Genomic DNA, 20,963 nt, shown 5'->3' with positions numbered 1-20,963 from the left:
CCGTTTAGGATGTGCGGGGATATTAACCTTCTCAGAGGAGGAAGGGGGGGGGGGGGGGGGGGGGGGTGTATGAATGTATGAGGCGAAGCAGGTGTCGTAAAACGCAATCGACTGGGACACACTGGGACGGCTTTCATCATCAAACTAAATGGAACGTCGCCTCTCTTATATATCAGAATACCAATTTTGAGCGTGTCAGAAAAAATTTCAATTTCAGGTGGTGGTGGTGGACTCAGGGCTCACCTCCTCCCCCTCTCCACCACCCCCTCCCTTCTCATTTTCATTCCTGCCCGCTCGGCGCAGCCATTCATCAGGACCCGGGCAGAGGACACCTCCCGCCTGCTCACAAATGCATGGAGCAGGCAATAAAATTAACCTTGTGGCAATTGTTTTCCCACCCGTTTGATGGCCCCATGTCAGCTCATCTGTTACGGGAGGGAGGGAAGGAATAAAAAAAAAAACATTAAAAAAAAAGTCAAGCTCGGATGTGCAAAAAATTATGACTCAAGGGCTGAGGGAGGAGGGAGGTGGTGGTGGTGGTGGAGAGGGGATACCTGTATGGAGCTAGATTATAGAGTCGAAGCCCGATCAATCAGTGTTTGAGTAGCTTGGAGAAAGAAGAAGGAAAAAAAAAAGGTTGCTTGTTGATATGTGTGTCGGAACAATAAAGAGCATCAAGAGCCTCGTAGGTGGTTATTATGAAGACTACTGACAACAAGACAGTCTGATTCCTTTTTTTACAGTTCGGCTAGCCGCCATCCCTGACCCCTGGGCCCTTTCACTGGGCGGAGAAGGAGAAGAGAGAGAGAGGGAGGAGGAGGTGGAGAGGAGGGGGGCTGGGGAGGGATAAAAATCCTTCAGAGGGTGTTTATTTGCTCTCAACACCTCCTAAGCGATCAATATTTTTAATTTGGGTCCGAGTTATTATTTTTCACATCACTGCGCCGGGGAGCAGAGTAAAGTGGCTCATATTTTAGCACTAAAAAGATCGATATGACAGGCTCACCTTCACTCTGCCCCCCTCGGTGGTGGCTGAGGGTGGGGTGCTGGAGAGAGAAGGGGGAGGGCACATATCATAATGGACGGTGGTGAGGTACACCCGGCCCGCCTCACGCTGGAATCACATCATTATCTGTGGCTGGAGACCTCACACACACACACAAACACACACCTCTACCTCTACACCTCCACCTCCAGGACACCTCCACCTCTAACACAACTGATTTACTCCCTCCCGTCCAAACACACACACACACACACACACACACACAAGAAGTTTCGTGTGTGTACATATGAGCGCGGCAATGATCCAGGAGGCCAAAAAAGGCTCCATTCCCTAGAATTGATCCCTTGTATTAAATGCATCAATTTCTCCACCTCTTTACACAATCCATTAATTATATATACTGTACATTTTCAGTCAAAATATTTTCACGGAGGGAATGCCCCGCTCTCTCCTGCTCATAACTCACGTCTGATGGTAGATTCATTGATTGTCGCTCAACACATGTCCTGAGTGTGTGTGTGGGATTCCGCGTGCCTGCTCGCGTCTGTGTTTATTCAGCTTTGTCGCTATGTATGTGTATATATGTGTATGTGCGTGTGTGTGTGTGCACTTATGTCTGCCCCCGAGAGTATGACTGATGGCCGAGGAGAGTTATGGCCCGGCGATATTACCGAGCTGACATCTACTCCATTCAAGTGGCCTCAGTCGGTACCGTACTTCTCACCATATTGAAATAAGAGCTCTCTTAGATTTAGTTTGCAATATTTTAACCTGCTTATATGCTCGGGGAGGTGGTAGGATGGATGGAAGTGGAGGAGGAGGAGGGGTGGAGGAAGGGGAGGTGGAGGAGGGGGAGGGGGAGGGGGAGGGGGCTGCTCCTGCTAGTTAACCTCTGTGTGTAAAATCAACAGACTGTACACAGAGACCCCCTCCTCTATGACCCCACTTTCTCTGGATCTGGCTGTTTATAATCTCTATATGCAACCTGGTTTTGTTTCCTCATAAAAAAGCAGAACAGGAGGGGGGGGGTGGATGGGGGGTGATATAAGATGCTGTAAAACAAACCCAAAAAAAAAAAAGGTGATAAATGCAAGTGACACGCATTTCTGGGCAATACCGTAAACACACTCACGGCGAGGGCCCTGTCAGCACAGAGGGACACTAAGTGTTCATAAATTCCTGGCTGAGCAGAGCGGTGTACTGATGATTGCATTACAGCACGCTGCCTGCAGGAGAATTAAGGACTCACCTCTGGAGCAGAGCGAGGCTGAGCTGCTGGCAGCTGCTGGCGGGGGGGCCGCTACGCCAACCAGAGATCAGAAAGATGTTCAGGCTGGCAGAACGAGGGAATGAGTGAATCATGATGTAGCAGATTATTTAAGCTGAAATCTTTCAATTTACAATGAGAGACAACAGGTGGGGTTTCTGTGTCTTGCTCAAAGACTTAACGTGTCTCTTTTATGAGAAAGCCTCTTAATACTAGTTTCCAACTCAGTAAAGACGGCTTTTCTGTCTAATTTAAAAGCAACTTCAAGACCTTTCTGCTGTGGCTACTTCATTATTTGCCATGCCAGTGATATGACTCCTGATATGACAATGATGGTCTGTCTGACAGTCCGCCAATCTACACTGAAATGTGGCAATTAACTACTTGGTGATCCCCTGACTTTAACTTTGGCGCCAATGGTGGCATGTGGCTTTGACGTTGAGTGAAATGTCTCACACCGTTTCGCTAACTTGGTTTGTCATGAAATTTGGAACACACATTCATGTCCCCCTTGGGATGAATTATAATCACTTAAATCACCGAAACTGTTCATCTAAAGCTATCGTCAAGTCATGAGCTTCAACTGTACTTTATGTTTTGTGCCCGTTAGCACATATTAGCATGCTTAAATCCTAAAAATAAAGATCGTTGAACATGGTAAATATTATATCTGCTTAACATCAGCATGTTAGCATTGTCAATGTGAGCATGTTGCATGTAGACACTGGCATTTAGCTCAAAGAGGCGCTAGTTTGGCTGTAGGCTTTGTCCTGTTGTTGTTTGTTGCTTTAAACCTTTTAGAAGTCAACTGTTGATCCAGAAAAAGTGTAACCATTTTAAGAACTGATTAACCTGGTAGAAATACCAAAAATTACAGCTGCTAAACAGAAAATATTGTCATGTTTTCTTAGTTTTCTATAACAGTAAACTAAATATCTAAAGTATGTATTTTGGACTGTTGAATAGTCAAAATTAGACATTAAAATAAGTCAATTTGGATTCTGGAAAACTGCAAAATTGTAGTTTTTGTAGTGTATTTTCTGATATATTACAATTATTGACAGCATACAGGGGATTTAATAATTGTAAAATGAATCAGACGATTAACATATAGTAAAAGTAATCATTAGTTGCAGCTTTACTTTTTTGTTATTCCCCTGTAAAACACTTGGAATTGACTTTGAATAATATGGTGCTACACAACCTCATCAAATAAAAATAAACGTTCTAAAATTACAATGACAAGAATTTGACTTCTAAACTATATAAATACAGTATATATATAGTGTTTATATGTCTGTTCAAACCCTAATTACCTCAACAGGAAGGGTGGTTTTATGATGTGAAGTTCAAGTTGTTTCACATTAAATTAAGCAGCTAAACCAGTGACCACGTTCACATGCAGCCTAATAAAACATCAGTTAGATTTATTTTAAAATGTAACGCTGTAAGTCAAATCGAAAACTTCTGGAGTCACACTAGATTGTTTCCTGCTTTCCATCTGAAGCCTACAACCAGCTGCAGTCTGCATGTGCTGTAAAATGAGACACTGAGTGACTCCATTAAAAATGAAGCTAAAACTGCAAACATGCACAACAGCTTTGACGTCCGCGACACAAACTAGACAGGATAAAGTGTTTGATACTCTAACACTGTCTCCTGTGGTGAAAACACTGACGAGTACATAGACACACACACACACACACACACAAACACACACACACACACGTGCCTGCCTGCATACACACACAACCACGGGGTAAAAAGGAGACAGCGGTGTCCTGTCAAGCCACCGAGGCTGATTTATCCTCTGTCGCTGCTCTCATTCCTGTCCTGCAGACCACAGACATGAGGGATGCCTTTAATTTCCCATTAAAATGCCCTGGAACAACAGAGGGCTGAGGAAGCAGTGTGTGCCGCTGTGTGTCACTGTCTGTGTATGTGGATGGCTTGATTAGGCCATGTGACTGTGTGTGTGTGTGTGTGTGTGTGTGTGTGTGTGTGTGTGTGTGTGTGTGTGTGTGTGTGTGTGTGTGTGTGTGTGTGTGTGTGTGTGTGTGTGTGTGTGTGTGTGTGTGTGTGTGTGGGCAAGTTTTGCTGGCATTTCTGTGCAGCTCTAGACACAGTAACGTGTGTGTGTGAGTGTGTGTTCGTGTGTATGTCAGGAAACTGTAACAGGGGCCGACATTAGCGCCACATCATTCCGGATGACACGGGCTGCAGCTCCAGGGCCGGGCCCACGATAAATATTAATGGCCAAGAGCGAGTGGATTGGGAGTTGAGTTATCAGGGCGGGCCTTCCTAATTGACATTTTACCTGCTGTATACCTTAACAGGGCTGTAAAACACCAGGCCGAGGGGCTCTGCCGTAAGGGGGGGACGTGTCAGTCAAAGCTCTTCCCTGTCACTGCTGCCTTCCTCTGGGGAGGAGAGGAGGAGTACCAGCTCGCCTGCGCTGCACTTCTTGTTGTTCAGATTCGGCATCGAGGTGTGACACGGAGGATTCCAACATGGAGAAAGGATTGCGGTTTAATTTGGGAAAAATAAAGATATGAGATTAAACTTTATCAACTGGTTGGAGATGGTGGAAAATCTATTGACTTTCCCATTACAAAATTATCCATTTTGACTCAGTGAACACTACAAATGTTTATCTCATGTCCACTTTTCTGAATATTTTCTTAAGTGGCTTAAAAATTCCAAACTTTATAAACAAATTAAAAGGGGATTTTCAATTTCTGTAATAATGCCAAAGTCCCCCTCTGAAATAAATATTTGTGGGGGTTTTTTTTACATTTCTTTAAATTGAATCACAGTTAGGACTACAACCAATGATTAATTCAATTACTTTAATTCATAAAAATGTAATTTAAATGAGTGAAATATTTTCCAAAAATAGCCATAACAATTTATCAAGAAGAAAACCCATAAATATCTAATTTACTATCGCAGACCACTAAAATAAAGTTAGTAATATTCACTTTTTAGTGATAGTTTTAGTAATTTGTTTAAAAATGACTTATGTAATTAATTACCTGCAGCTGTCAATTAAGTTTGTTTTAGTGGTCTAATCAATTAATTGGCTGATCATTTTCAGCTGTCATCACAGTTGGGCTAAAAAAAAGGGTCTCTTGTTACATAAGTTCACACAATCATTCATCAATTACATTTTTCTCTTTCACTGACACAGAAATGCAGTACACACACACACACACACACACACACACACACACACACACACACACACACACACACACACACACACACACACACACACACACACACACACACACACACACACACACACACACACACACACACACACACACACACACACACACACACACACTTTCTCTCCCACACTAGGCAAGTAAACAATCTGGACTTTAACGTACACTCGCTACATTACTACACTCCCACCCATCCAAAAACATTCACACGGACTTCAACAGAAACTGCACAGCTGCATATAAAAACACAACAACACACACACACACACACACACACACACACACACACACACACACACACACACACACACACACACACGCATGCACACACGCACACACGCACACACGCACAGAAGAAGAAGAAGTGGAAGTTCTGAGACCCAGAAAAGTGTTCCTACTACTTACATTATCTGAAAATTGACAGACGGGGCAGACAACAAACAATTATCCCTGGAGCGTTCGGGGGGGGGGAGGAAAAAAAATCGAAGATCGAGAAAACAAATATGAGTGATGTCATCAAAACTAAATGGCAAGCCCTGTGTGAGAAAGACTGGAGAGTCTATTCATATTTACCGTCACAAGGATTTCAATATCAGCATCATAGAAAGCACATCAGATGTTTCTCTTTCCACTGACTGACTCACAAAGAGAAGCACAAACCCGCCATCTCTATTTGACGAAAATGGAAAAAAAACCCACAACAAAAAGGTTAATCTATACACAAACACCATTAAATAAACAGCTCGTAATGCTGGGGTATTAGCGGCGCTTATATGAAACGGCAGATAATTATATTTTCTAAAGGCCAATGTTTGTAATATTTTTTTGAAAAGAGCAAATGTGACTGAGTGGGGAGCTGTGATTTATGAGCGTTTGTGGAGGTGCAATGTAGCGTGGTGATAACGGCGAAAAACACGGAGGGGAGGAAAGCGACACAGGCACAAGTCAGTAATCACAGACTAACTGTGACCTCAGTCCATATCTGGACCACATCAATATGGTCTTATATGCTCCTTTTTTTTCTCTTTTTTCCCCCCTACATAATCTCCCGGGAAAGCAGAGATGATGATTTGACACACCAGTAGTCTGTCCATTAACAATCTAACATAAAAGTACACTTAAAAGCAGGTTTCCTTGTAAACTACAGGATGGTTACAGAGCACAGGGCTCCAGTCCTCTGTCAGGACTGTTTGCTTTGAGTATTTGGCTCCACCAAGAGGCCACACACTAAACTATTCTTCAGCTGTGGGACAAATAATGGATATTTCAAAAGTTGTATTGAAATCATACACAGCCATATTTTATTCATAGTTAATAATAATATTAATTTAGATAGAAAAGAGAAAAGATTTAAAGACATAGAGTAAATGAATCAGTATCAGCCAATGAACGGTATATTACACTGCCATAATACTGCATACTTTGATAGTCTGACAGAATTGGAGGAACTCAAATATTTGTATTGTAACTTTTAGTTTTATTGTTTGAGTGATAATATTTTAGATATGAATATGTTGCTTTAATCCTAATGTTCCTTTTGGGGTCCTGGAAACGCCTGGTTCTCTTTAACATAATTTTTTATTTCTTAAACATATTTTGTCTTCATTCATTTATCAGTTTGATATTTCCTAAATCTTCTTAAATATATGAGATTTGCTTATTAGAAATCTCTTTTTTCCTTATTATAATTATAATTATTATTATTCCTGATTTTAACTATTAATTATATCCCTCAAGGGCATGCTGTAATGCTTCTCAAGCTGTGAGATGTTTTGGATAGTACACTGCACTGCTTACTTTATCTCTTTATCTTTTACTGTATTTATATATTGATTCATTATGCCTGTTGTGTAGATGTTCTTTATTTTATCATACATTTATATTATTTTTACTACAATCATCAGGACCTGACTACGGTATTTGTATGATGTATCTACATTGCTGGAATGACAATAAAAATCCTTGAATGCCTAATTGGTGTAACAGGTGTTAAATTGAAGGATTGTCACTGCTAAACTGTACTTAACTGAGTCCAGAAGAAGGGGGAAAGTTAATTAAAAAGGTAAAGAAAATGTGTTGATTTTGCATTTATTAATAATTATACACATACAGTAGAGAGGTATGTGTGACCCCAAATAATGAATAGGTAAAACCAGTGTAAAATAATAAAACGGTGATTGGGTTAAAGTGATTGCCTTAACTTGCTAAACTTGCTTTTATTAAAATTAAATACCAGCCAATAATAAAGAATGTATGACTGCTCAATTTATTCTAAATAATAATGATAATAATAATAATAATAATAAAGACCCCAAAAAATACCCTGAACAAGTTTAAACTGAGAACTGACCACACAACATTATTTCCAATCATCTACTGCCACCTTGTGGATATCTGCTGTTACTGCATATTGAATTGCAAGATTGAAAGATTGCAACAACCTGTGTTACAGTTCAGTATACTGTTGCATATATATTAAATTAATATATTATATTATTATATAATATTAAGCTGGAATTTCAATTGAGCTCAGTAAGATATAACCTACACAATGCCTCTCATGCACACAACAACGAGCACATCACAGTGAGTATCTACAGAATAAACAGCATACTGTAGTGTTTGTTTGTATCAACCGTCAGTTGCAAGTCACTGTTTATTTTATGTAATGTTACAGTTCCTGTTCAAAATGTTCTATTGTCTGCAATCTTTCTGTGGATCTAGGTTATTGCAGTATTTAGACCTTGAAGGACTCTTTCATATCAAACCTATTGAAGTCAGTCAAACACAAGGTTTTCTTCAGACGTTGGCTGTTTGCGTCAATTGGTCTCGATCTTTTCTCACCTAACATGTGGGCACGCTGAGGGGTGACAGTTTTCGCTTTATGTTTGATCTACATCAAATGAACATTTCAGCCACTAAAATTCCACCACAGTGTCCTAATTTGAAGAGCTGTGATCACTGAATGACTTGCACAATGACAGACGCAGGAGCTTCGTCACTGTCTGATAAATTTCCTTGACACGAACATCAGAATTCAGAGAAATGATGAGTTGTTTGCTGCTAATGTACAAGTATTACTGCCACTCAAAGAAAAATGTGCAGCACAATGAATGAGGAAACACTTTTTGAAAATGTTTAATTTGGGGGGGTTTTTTGGAGGGGGGCGGTTGTAAGGAAGCTTTAGGAAGTTTGAAAGTAGACTTTTACGAAGCTGTGTAATGGAAACAATCTGAGGTCTTCAGCAGTTTGGTATCAGATCTCAAAATGTCTTGAAATAATAGAAACCTTGTTGTTTTTGTCTCTTATTTACAATCATTTCTGAAAAAAACATAACCACTGTATCTTCTGCCTCATAGAAAAATTGATAGTTATTCCAAATGTGTTTCATTTTCAATAATGCAGAAATACAGTTTTAGCAGGTCACTATTGAATCTACTCATGCTTTTGAAAACTGGATAGAAGGAAAAGAGATCAAGATATGAGATAAGATAAAGATTGGAAAAAAGAAATTATCTCTTGAATCAAATCGCCAGCTTGAGGAAACAAATCAAACTCTACACCTGCTGTGCCGGTTATTCAAACCCTTCACTTACCTTACGTAAATCAGGTGAGTATTAACGGAAAAAATGTGCATTTCTGAATGCACCATTGACGTAGAGTATCAAATGGCACTTACTGTGAAATGCTCCTGGGATTTGTAGTTCTCATCGAGGTAGACGCGGGCTCTGCTGTACTCCTTCATGGCATCACTGGACAACAGCTCTCTGGTTGGACACAAAACACACGTACATCAAGGAATATCAGCAAAAGCTAACAAAAATCTAGCATTTCCTCAACTTAAGTTAAAATAAAGATGAGGCTTATACGTATCCTGATATTAACACTTGGCACTCTAAGGCACAGTCTAGTTGTGCTGACGTACAGCTGTGATGCGTCCAGTGGGGGGAGTAGCCCGCTCAGTTTAAAAACACACTATTCCACGAGTGATAGAGTGGGTGTTGTCTTATCAGAGAAGCAGCTGAGCTACTATCACTGTGATCAAAACCTATTAGACCTTATAACCACATCGTGAACACTTACTTGACAAAACAATCCACGTGTGACATGGACGCCTCGTAATTCTTCCCGCCCACCTCTTGACAGTGCACTGCCAAAAAGTGAGGCTTGTGGGACTGCACCGTCTAAAGAAGGAGAAAGAGAGAGAGAGAGAGAAAAAAAGCACAACACAGGTCAAACAAACTTTATTTTCCAGTACAGGTGTTTCCATAACTGCAGCAGAAACACCATACATCAGTGAAGCCAGTAAGCCCCATTAGCTCATAATAAACAAAACTTAAGTTGATTATTCAGCCAAGCGCGAAACCTATACGAGCCTCTACAATTCTTCCTAACTCAGCCGTGTGACATGCTACTATATTTACACAAGACAAAGTGCCTTGCTAATGTAGGCAGAAGGCACTTAGTGAGCTTGTTCCACAAGCGGAACGTTGGCCCCTCTTCATCCGCCGTCAGGGATGTGCCTGCAGTGCTGTGTGTATGAACAGCGGGGTGTGACAGATGCTCACACGTCACTATTCGTGCTGACACATGGCTCACTATACGAATAACAGCTCGGCTGCTGCGGGAATATGTCAGGAATGCTTATCAGATTATGGGCGAGACTCCAGGAAAACGCAGGCCGTGATAGATGAAAAATAAAAAAAGGTGTTGGTGGAATTAAATACAAGCTTACAACTTGAAAAAGTGGGAATGTTCACTGACTCTAAGGCGCTTGATTCACATGACCCTCGTCTTGCTTTTCCTTTAAAAATCTCCTCTTACACGCAGTGAGGTGTTTGTGAGCACCCTGTCGGAGGTGTTCAGAGTGGCTGACCTCTAATGGAGAATCAATACCGCGGAGTGATTTACAGCACTCACAAGCACTCACGGGGTCGGGCCTATGGATGGTGGGCAGGGGCTATACATCAATGTCACTGAGTACTGGTGTTGGTGGGGGTGGGTGTGTGGGGTTTACAAATGGTCCCCGAACCTGAACTCAGCCCTGCTACTTCACCGGCAACCCCACCTCAGCGTTGCATTATGCTCACTACGGGCCCAATCAAATAAAAGTAATGTATGGCAATAACACTATGGATTTTCCATCAACCCATGGCTTGTCACTTAGCTCCAATGACCCAGGAATGGGGGGGGTTTAAGGAGGGGGGGTCGGGGGTATGGGCCTGCAGCAGCTCAAACTTAGAAAGATTAGTAGACCTATCAAGTCGTGATGGAAAAGGTCACACTCTCAAGGAGCTTGCAACTAATGTCAGGGTCCGATGTGACACGTGTGTGTGTGCGTGCGTGCGTGTGCACTTACATACACATGCTTGTGTTAGTCAACGATATCCTATTTATCTTTCCATGCTGTTAATTCAGCTGTGCTTTTGGCAAACAGACAGTGGTAGTATTTTCATTACGAGAGTCACCAACGCTATCAGGCTCAAACCAAACAACATCAACCAATGACTTACTTTATTTTGGCAAACAGTGAACCTGTAACAGCTATCCAATTACATTTAACCACTGCGAACAAGAAATTCTGTTGACATACAAGTGGAGTTGTGACCGAAATATTTACATGTCAAATATTGTATCTCTGAAATGCGCTTTTATGATGGGCGTCAACAGCAGTGGCCTCTCTAAACAAGCCTCGGGCGATGACAGCTGCTGTTGAAGCGGTGAGGAGAGCCTGTCGGTCTGCGCTGACACCAGTAACAGAGCGCTGCCATATGAGACCATTTCTCAACCCTGCCAAGGATGCCAGAATCTGATGTGTTTGATATGAAGGTGTGTCCTCTCAACCTCTATCTGTCTCTCCCTTTTTTCGCCCCCATGACCTGATTCTTCAAAAACATTTAAATTCCAAGGAGGTTCCCGTTTGTTTCTATTACATATTTGTCAAACTTTCAATGCCTTTTAGATTATGTGCCTCCCTACTCCGGTCTAATCAAATTCACCATTTTTCAAATTCACAGTACTACACAGAGATAACAGCGAGCATCAAGAATGCTGCTGGATCTGAGACAAATTCACCTAAAGGTGCATAAAAAACCTAAAACATAAGCATAAAAATATGTAAGTCTGTTGTTTGCAGTAGAAATGTTTATTGAAGTACTAAGGCAGTCTAAGTTGTAGTTGAAGTGGAAGCCAAAGCTCAAGCACTAAATGAAGCTGAATTATTAATTATAATGGAAGTGCGGAACCATTTGGCTTTTTAGTTTAAGTGTGAGGAGTGAATGAAGTCGAAGTGAAAAAACCGTTGAAGTGACAGTTGAAGTGAAAGAGCTAAAAGGAGCTGAAGATTCAGTCGATGCATAGTTGGAAAATGTCTACTTAAAGTTGGTTGAAGTGGAAAGTCCTGAAAGAAATCACTGACACCTTAAGTGCGTAAACCGTGTCAGCTGTGGAAATGTAAACACTGAAAGCAGCTGTAGTAAATTGTGTATGTACAGTGGAAGTTGTGAACTTCATACCTGAAAGTGTATTCATAGAAATGAATAAAATATCAGTTGACGAGATAGAGGTGAATGCAGTTCAAGTGGATGTGTAAATAAGCCTGTCACAATAATTATCAACACCTCATGTCTATATATGGACTTATCGTATGATAGATGGACATGACCTTAATCATTTTTTTTCCTCAATATTGCCACACTTCACATTAGCAGCTAAGACGCTATTCATGTCACATTGGATAAGCAAGTAGTGTCCTCCATTCCTCACTGTGCACGTCCAACTGCAGAAGCAACGGCGCCGCTTATATGGAATTAAAGGTAAATAACTGTCTGTTCTTACTGATCCCACCCCCCGCCCTCCTTGCATTATTATCATTATATCAGTGGTATAAAATGATCTTCAAATGACAAGTATATCGTTTATCGCAATTATTTCCAAGACAATATATCGTTCAGCAAAAGTAGTTATGTGTATCCAATGAAAGCAGCTGAATTGTCATTTGAAGAGTAAAAGATAAATGCAATTGAAATGTCACTTGAATTTGAAGCACTGAAGGCAGTTCAAACACACGGTTTTAAATTAATGAAAAGAAGGTTTTCTAGAGAATTTTAACCCAAAAACAATGCACACTGTGAAGCCCACTCCCATACGAAAAATGTTTCTTGATTTGATGAGGTATGTCAACGACCGGCGGGACTGTAGAACTTTTGAAGTGGTTCCACGACTAAAGAACACAAGCTAACAGAACTGTCTCACCTTGTTAGAAATCGCAGCTTAGATTCTAATTAATCCTGACCAAATCACTTTTCCTGACTTGCAAATTTTTACTCGAAAAGCTAGAAAGCTATACTTCTAAATCCAAGCAATTTATGCCAATATAGGTTGGTGGGTTTTTTTTACATTGTGTTTCATCTTTATAAACTAGTATAGAGGTCTAAAGCTGCACTGTATGTCAGACATCATCCAATAGACAGAGAGGCCCTTTGATGAGGACTAATGAGTAGAGCCTGAGTCCTATTTCATGGTTCCTATTTGGAGGTGGGAAATACTCAGTGAGATCAGGGAAGTCTGAGAGCTGATGTACATGGGGGGGATTTTTTTTTACTTTACCATTTAACTGTGGTACACTCAGTCACGTAATAGATTCTGTGTAAATAATACAGGGAATATCAGGCCTTCAGGATAAAATCTGGAGTTTAGTGGACCATCCAAGTTTAAATATGTTTACAAAAAGATAAACTCCAAATGGATTTTTTCCATGTCAATCACATTGTCAAGCAGGCCTGGCTTCAACGGAGAGTTCAGGAACTGTAATATAATTACAGATTGAACCTTTAAAGCAACAAAAAACTATCTGATGACCTTCAACGCTGTGCATTTCTGCAGTTTACAGATCACAAGACTGGGATGTGGAGACCTGCCACAATCACTGGCCTGTGACAGTCCAGAGAAGTTTCCAATGCAAATCAGCTGTGGGATTATTCAATTGAGTGCGGTGAAATGCAAAACACTGTTTACATTAACGCTGCAGCGACGGAGTCCCATTTAACCCAGTTTATTGCACATGTGCGGAGCAGGCAAATGACCCTGCTTTGCGTACGTGTAAATGACGGGGGTATCCTGAGACGGGGGAGGAGGGGGGTGTCCCGATGTAGAATTTGATTGGATTCACAGGCATGGCATGAGAAATAAGGAAATGAGAACCAAAGACTTTGCAATGACTAAGCCTTTTTTTGTTTTAAATAATAGTTTCAGCAGTGGCATTTATACTGTAAACTATCTGATTATTTATCCATGATTTGACATCCAAGAGTTTGTTTGGATATTATTCTCTTTGATTAAAACATCAGTTTAGACGGTTCTTTTGTTTTTTCACTTAGTTGAAATTCATACAGTCCAATAAGAATCAACCAAGGACCAAGGAGGCAATTTCCCAAAAATACACGAAGCAGCTTGTGAGTTTTGGTAACTTGTGTTCCAGATAACTGACATTTTGGGAAAATGTGCAAAGTCAAAACTGAACATTAGTTGAATGGATGTTTCTGCACTCATTCCCGTAATTTGCCTCCTGTGATGTTCATAGCAGTTAAGAACACATCACATGAGCAAATAACCAAATGAGTAATAGAATGAACTCTGTTTCATTTTGTTAAATACCACTTTACACTTATGACTAAGTGCTGGCGAGTCAATCTCTGTTCGTTCACAGCATTTAAAACATGACACTGAACAGTAGATTCCAGTAATTGGTTTGGATCATGTTATCATTGCTGCAAAAGTGTACCGCTGTTTAAAAAGAGCTCAGTTTCCTGGCATTTCGGTGCAGTTCAGTTTGTTCTCACCTGCCCAAATAAACTAAACTTTGAAGTTTACACTACCGAGTTTGTCTAAACTGCTCCAAACATGCCTGGTATGAAGAGGGTCTGTCGGGAGAAAACAGCCTCTGCAAAATGAGTCCAATATTGAGTCCAAGATACAAAGAGAACATGAGAGGCATTGGAGAAGGTTTTGCAGTAGCTGATGCAAAACAAGGAAATGAACTATGATCAAGGTGTGTCATAAAATCATTTTTTTCCCTCAAGGAATTCCCTCACTGGTCTCTGTGCCGCATGGCTGAATGGAACAAGATACAACAGCTACAATACACACAGTCATCCAGACACACGCACAGAGTATATAAAGATATGCAGGAGGAGTGCAGGTACCAACAGGCATCCTTGTACAATGGTTTTTGCTGCGGTTGCAACTCTGTCAAAGCCAGTTTAACAGCTTTTACTGTTTATTTTCCAGGATGGTAAAGCTGAACTATGGCATGATTAGTTTTGACACATCAAAAAAATAATAATAAATCAATTAGACAGATTTTCCATTACAAGCCTGTAAGGCAGCAACAATTGAGTGAGTGTGGAATGCGCATAGTTGCCTCAGAGCGGTGGTGCGTATTGTTGCCGTGTCAATGTGTAATATCCCTTTCACAATTACCTACAACTGTTTCCTGATGGCAAAATGTCACAATATGATTAAAGCAACAATGCTGATTCACTTTATTGGGTGTGAGACCAAAGTTTTCCTGTGTGAAACAGCCTTTGGATTCATGCCAGTTTAACTCAAAGCAGAAGCTATACTGCAATAAATCCAAAATGTGCTCAGGTTTTTCAGAGGAAAAAAAGCATTATAGTTGTAAGAGTTCATGAGTATCTAGTGGACCAGAAAACACAGTGAGAGTATTGTGTGGTGCAGAGGGGTCACGATGAACTAGCGCAGCGTGGCTGATTGTAGTTAGCTCGAGCCGTCACTGCTGGTTGTTCCCAGCCGCACCGAGTTCAGAGTCTGATGCTTCTTTCCATGACGTCAGCCGGCAGCAGCACGGAGCTGGCATGAGGCTACAGGCCTGCCTTCTTCACAGAGGGGCACACCTCTCTTCCTCTCTCTCTCTCTCTCTGCCTAACATGTTTTTCTTTCTCTCTCTCTCTCTCTCTCTCTCTCTCTCTCTCTCTCTCTCTCTCTCAATACACTGACATTAGGAGATGTGATACTTTCCTCTCGAGCACGTAAACCCGCTCCACAATGCAAACAGAATTCCTCAACAGACGTAACCAGGACCTCCTTCCACACAAACACATACACGCCTTATGCAGGATGGAATCACCTGGCAATCAACGTGTTTTGGCATGTCAGTGACAGTAATAATTACAAGGAAGAGTAAAGTAAAGTTGACAGAGACTCAGGGGGAAAAAAAGACAGGTAGGTGATTAATGAGTTGAAGAGGCCATATTTCACTGAAGCTTTTACAGAATGACAAATTGAATAGTTTGTAACTTATATAAACCTATTACATTTTGGAAAAAAACATCATAAAAGACAAGAAAACAGCAAGGGAACAAACTTTCAGAAGAAAACCATAAAGAAAAGTATCATATAAGACAAGAAAAGTAGAAAGACGCAAAGAAAGCTAACTTGCTTAACGTGAAAGCTAACGAAACATTAGAGAAGAGAGAAGGCTACGCTAAGCTAAGGACAAAACTAACCAAACTATTAAAAAACAGGAAAATCTTACAGTCTTCCTCTCACTCTGGTGAAGTTTGTAGAGTAGTAACATAAGACCCTTCATATCCACAAAACTCTTATTTTAAGTTTTTACCTCAAAATATACAAAGGCTAGCCCTGTGCTAGCTTAAAGTAGCTTGCTAAACTAAGTAGCAGCAGAGGGAGCAGCAGAGAGCTGTTAAGGAGCCATTCACCAGGCAAAGACAGCTCATAAATAAAACATACTGAGAGAAAAACAGAGGCCCTGACTGCAGATTTATAAAAAGGGAGAAAACTCACTACTTTGCACTTTAGCAATGAGCACCTCCTCAGTCTAAAGAAGCAGCTCCAAAGTCTTAGAGCCAGCCAACAACAACAACAACAACAACCCTCCATTACCACCAACAGCCACCCTCACTCTTAAACACAGTCCTCTACCTCCACCCTGATTGACACCAAGCCAGTGCCTGACAAGAGGACTGACAACGCCTTTCTGCTGCTCACATAGTCCACCTTCGCTCAGTCTAACCTCATTATAATACAGAGAGGTAGTAATTACCTGAGACTAGAGCAGGAGAAGGTAGCAGAGTTTAGAGAAAGAGAAAAACACTGAAAGGGCTACATGGATCTTTCCCTCCTCTAAGATCATTATCTCAGCCATCCTCCCATCTCCTTCCTTAAACCATCCAGAGGATAAATGCTGGCCAAATGTCCACCTGGCCTCCCACCCTACCATCAACATTCACAGCCTCTACAACCATGTCCTTAACAAGGATACCCACAGCACCATTACAAAGACATTGAAGGACATGCAGCCAGCCTGCATCTGCCACCACCTCACAGAGACTTAACTTAACAATTACCATAGGTGATTATTGCTATGTTCTTTTCCCTTCTCCTCTTTCCTATGCTGAATCAATTATCATATTTGTTATTGGTCATTACTGAAAAAATAGCACATCTCTGGCATCACAATAATACTACTGTATTCATCTGCAAATCTGGGTGCAAGATATATTCTGCAAATTAGCGCATTAAATCAGTTAGTTAGTTATAAATAAATACATAGGCTATATATAATTACTTTTAGTTGATTTAAATTGTCTTTAGTCAAGGATGGCCCTACCTTCCATTCTTTACTATAGTTTTATCCTCCAGGAGACCTGCTGTAGATCAGGCTCTTTATGAACACTCACATATGGCTTAAAATAAAACAAGATGTCTATTCCACCCAGGAGCTGATCTGCAGCGTCCATGCCCAGGGAGCTGTGCTTAAACACATGCCCTTGTTCTTTACCTGACTACAATACAGAGCTACGTAACACTCATATATTTGGACAAAACTTGGACCTCCAGGTTAAGAGGATTGGCAGAGACATCCTGTAGCTCTGTCAAAGTCTGGGTCTGTACATTGTCAATGGTAGGTTATGAGGAAATCCAAGATAGATATAGTTTTTTGCTCAACTCTTGGCAACAGCACAGCTGATTACATATCTAGACTCCTCTGTCTCAAATTACTGAGTTTATCAAAAGGACAGAGACAAACACTACCACACCTCCACAGTTCCCAGAAAGCTGTTTAATATCAAGATATCATACAGATGGGCCGAAAACAGCACAGAAGAGTTCCTAAACAAAAATCAGCACCCATGAAATTCAGACACTATTAGATACCGTTCTGGACACCACATATATTCAATTGAAACAGATTGGTTGTTTTGATAAAGAATTTTAAGGAATAAAGCAAAAATTGAGGAGATTATTTGATTTTTTAAAACAAAAAACAGAGATCCAGGAAATGTGGACTTGTGCCATAAATATAAACATATTATGGGTAAAATAATCTAAATCTGTAGAATGGGGAGATATGGTCATTTTTGAAACACTTAATGATTTTTTCCCCCTAAGAAATCCAGACACAAGTCAAACCAACATAATAACACAATTAAATGAACTAGAATTGGCAATAAAAGGAAATCAGAATCCCCTGGACTGAAACAAACCCAAAATTCCAATCAGCATCCTGAAACTCTTTACTTCCCTGGAGTATGGAATCGTGGATTTAAATTCGACCTGAATAATTACCGAGGCATCTGTTTGAACAGTAATCTGGGAAAGGTTCTCAATCATACTGTACTGTATGTGTTTCATAGATTTCAAAAAGGCACATGACTCTATTTGGCACAAAGTTACTGAATCTGGTTTACACCCAATATACAAAAACATTAAGTGAGGTATAAAAACTGGCAACAAAAGGAAAGTTTTCTCTCAGGAGTGTAGAGTGAGACAGAGTTGCTGTATGAGTCTGACTCTATTCAACATCTGTGTCAAAGAAATGACCTTCCTGGACAAATCAGTAGCACCTGGTCTAACTACACAACTCAGATCAATTACGGATTGAAAATAAATTCAACTGGAAGTTTTAACCCAGGCTGGTAGCAATTGAACAGAAAGAGAAAGCACAGATGGCTTTCTATGAAATAAAACTTCAAATTTACATTCAAATTTGGCTAAAATTATTCAAGTCTGTCATAGAACCAGTTCTCCTGTATGGCAGTGAGATGTAGGGTCCTCTTTCTTACAAAAATTTAACCATTTGGACCAAAACTTAAAAGTCAAACTTATACATTTAGACTTCTTGCAAAAGCATCTTGCAGGTGCACAGAAAAACCACAAACACCTGCAAAGCTGAATTAGGCCATTTTTTTTCTTAAAAAGAAAAAAAAATTGGCTTCATCTAAAAAAAAAAAGAAAAAATAAAGTTAGTTGCACTCCTATCAATACAAAGCTGAGCAAAGAACAGAGAAGAAAGTCCCCTCATAACTGACGCTCAGTTCATTTTCTAACCCTTCTGTTCTGCCTCAGGAACAGTCTGAGAGTAAATCAATTAGAGTCCACTGAATTATAACACACCACAAACAAAACTACAACGCCAACTGGAACACACAAACAAAAGTACAAAGGAAAACACGGTGGCCTTAAAATGACAGTACAGTGTGGCAGACTTACACTGACACTAAACAAAGAATTTCCTTTTTTTGAGTATGTCTTTACACACTGTGAGGAAAAGTGATTTCCTATAGATTTGGTGGCCAGAGAACAATCATTAAAGCTATTAAAACTGGAATTGAGGTCTCAGAAACTAGACTGCAGGATAAATCAGAAATAGAGGCATATTTTAATTGATTGGTATTGGTTAAATTAAGCCTAATGTAATTCAGATTATTTGTGTGTTCCAATGATGCTGTTTATAAACTGCTTTTTTTTCACAGAGCAGTATGGAAATTATATAACTACCGGCAGAATCAGTATGTTTTTTTCCTCTCGCAGGCCTTTTTTTGGTACGCAAGTAATCCTTTAAAGTGCAGCATTTGAATTTCAGTATTTCTTGTGAGTGATGCTGTAAAAATCCTTTTCTAAACCTTGCAGCAAAAACAGTTCAGACTGATATTCTTGTCTGTTTGTTCCTACCTCGACTGTACAGGATACTACAGCACCACACAAAGAACAGTACAAGAAACCAGAACAGACTCACCATATATAGAATATATGGTAACATGACAGAATTTAAAAGAATTTTGCGAAGAAATAAGAAAATAAAAAAACAGTTTTGACCAAAAAGAAAAAATGTAACTTTTGTTTTTTATTTGCAGTAAAGGCTTTGCTTGCCCCTACATTCATGTTCTAAAGGAGGAGTGGATTTCACTTTCAATTTAACTAATGCCACATCTGCATGTGCTGTCACTAAAAACATTACTGATTAGTTCATATCACTTAAATACCAGTGGTCACGCATGCAGTTAACCAGCTGGGTGGCCGATATGAGAAGCAGTTTCTTTAGTCGCATCAGTGATTTCGGCTCCCACTCAACTTTTTCAGTTGTTAGTTAGTTGGCCTTGTTCGATAGCATTCAATAAATCACTTATGTAGCTTAGATACTGTTTCAATCAATACATCGAAAATATGTTTACCCGTATTTTGAAAGATGGGAAAATATGCAAAAAAGCGGCAGTATCAGTATAGTAGTTAGTTTCCTAATTAACTGATTAATCATCGTGAGAAAGTTCCAATCTTGTTCTTCAAAGCTGAATTTAGTATCACAGAAAACCACAGGTTAAGAAGCTGAAACTAGGGAGCGGTTGGGTTTTATGCCTGTGAAATAACATCAATGATTAATCGACTTTCAAAATAAAAATAGCTTTTCATTCCATCAGTCAGCTAATCAATTAATCAACTGTTTCAGCTCATTATAATTGAGTTTTCCTCACATTAAAAGTGAGGATTCAAATTTCAGTTTGACTTTAAGGCACTGTGTCTTAATATTTTATTGGGATTGAGCCTCACTAAATACACTGCAGAGTTTAAATATAAAACATCAAAAAAATATCAGCTACACTTAGATTCTACTGAGTGAAACAAGAGAGTCATGAGATCAGCCTCAGTATGCTTCAACTCTTAATAAGACACTAACTGCAGCTGATTTGATGTGACGTGAAGAAAAGACTTCATGGAACATACTGGTTTGGCATTTACCATGGAACTAATCACCACATCTGTATTTACTTTGTGGTCTTGTTATCAGTCCTGGATAACATTTTATTTGTATTATGTTTATTCACTTTATATGAGGAAAAATCCATCTCCCCTACATGCTACAACATCTGCAGTACAAACAACAATGCATGTTGTGTTCCAGAAAACACTTCATCAGCTAATTTGACATGTAATAACAAACACTGTAAATTCATTTAAGTATACATTTCTATGTCATTGCGGCAATATTTGGATATGTGACTGACAGTATTCCTGTATAAGCTTAAGGCTAAACAAACTTTAGCAGTCTGTGTGTGTGTGTGTCTTGAGGGTGAGTCTGGAATACTTTCAGTAACAAGCGATCGACCGGTGCTTCCTGGGAATAGTAAATAACATTGTGTGT

General features: G+C 40.0%; 1 protein-coding gene across 1 annotated transcript in view; it reads right to left on the bottom strand.

Annotated features, from left to right (window-relative positions):
- LOC133991583 (inositol polyphosphate-5-phosphatase A) overlaps positions 1-20,963 on the bottom strand; it is a 146,677-nt gene that overhangs the window by 83,379 nt on the left and 42,335 nt on the right. Inside the window, exons 3-4 of the mRNA XM_062430039.1 lie at positions 9,587-9,687; positions 9,183-9,270 (exon numbers count right to left, since the gene is read on the bottom strand). Coding sequence (XP_062286023.1) covers positions 9,183-9,270; positions 9,587-9,687 — 189 coding nt within the window. The remainder of the gene's footprint in view (positions 1-9,182; positions 9,271-9,586; positions 9,688-20,963) is intronic.

The sequence above is a fragment of the Scomber scombrus genome, chromosome 12 (genome assembly GCF_963691925.1).
Source record: "Scomber scombrus chromosome 12, fScoSco1.1, whole genome shotgun sequence".
In the NCBI taxonomy this organism is placed as follows: domain Eukaryota; kingdom Metazoa; phylum Chordata; class Actinopteri; order Scombriformes; family Scombridae; genus Scomber; species Scomber scombrus.
The sequence above is the reverse complement of the archived record's forward strand: the minus strand, read 5'-3'. Positions and strand labels throughout refer to the sequence as shown.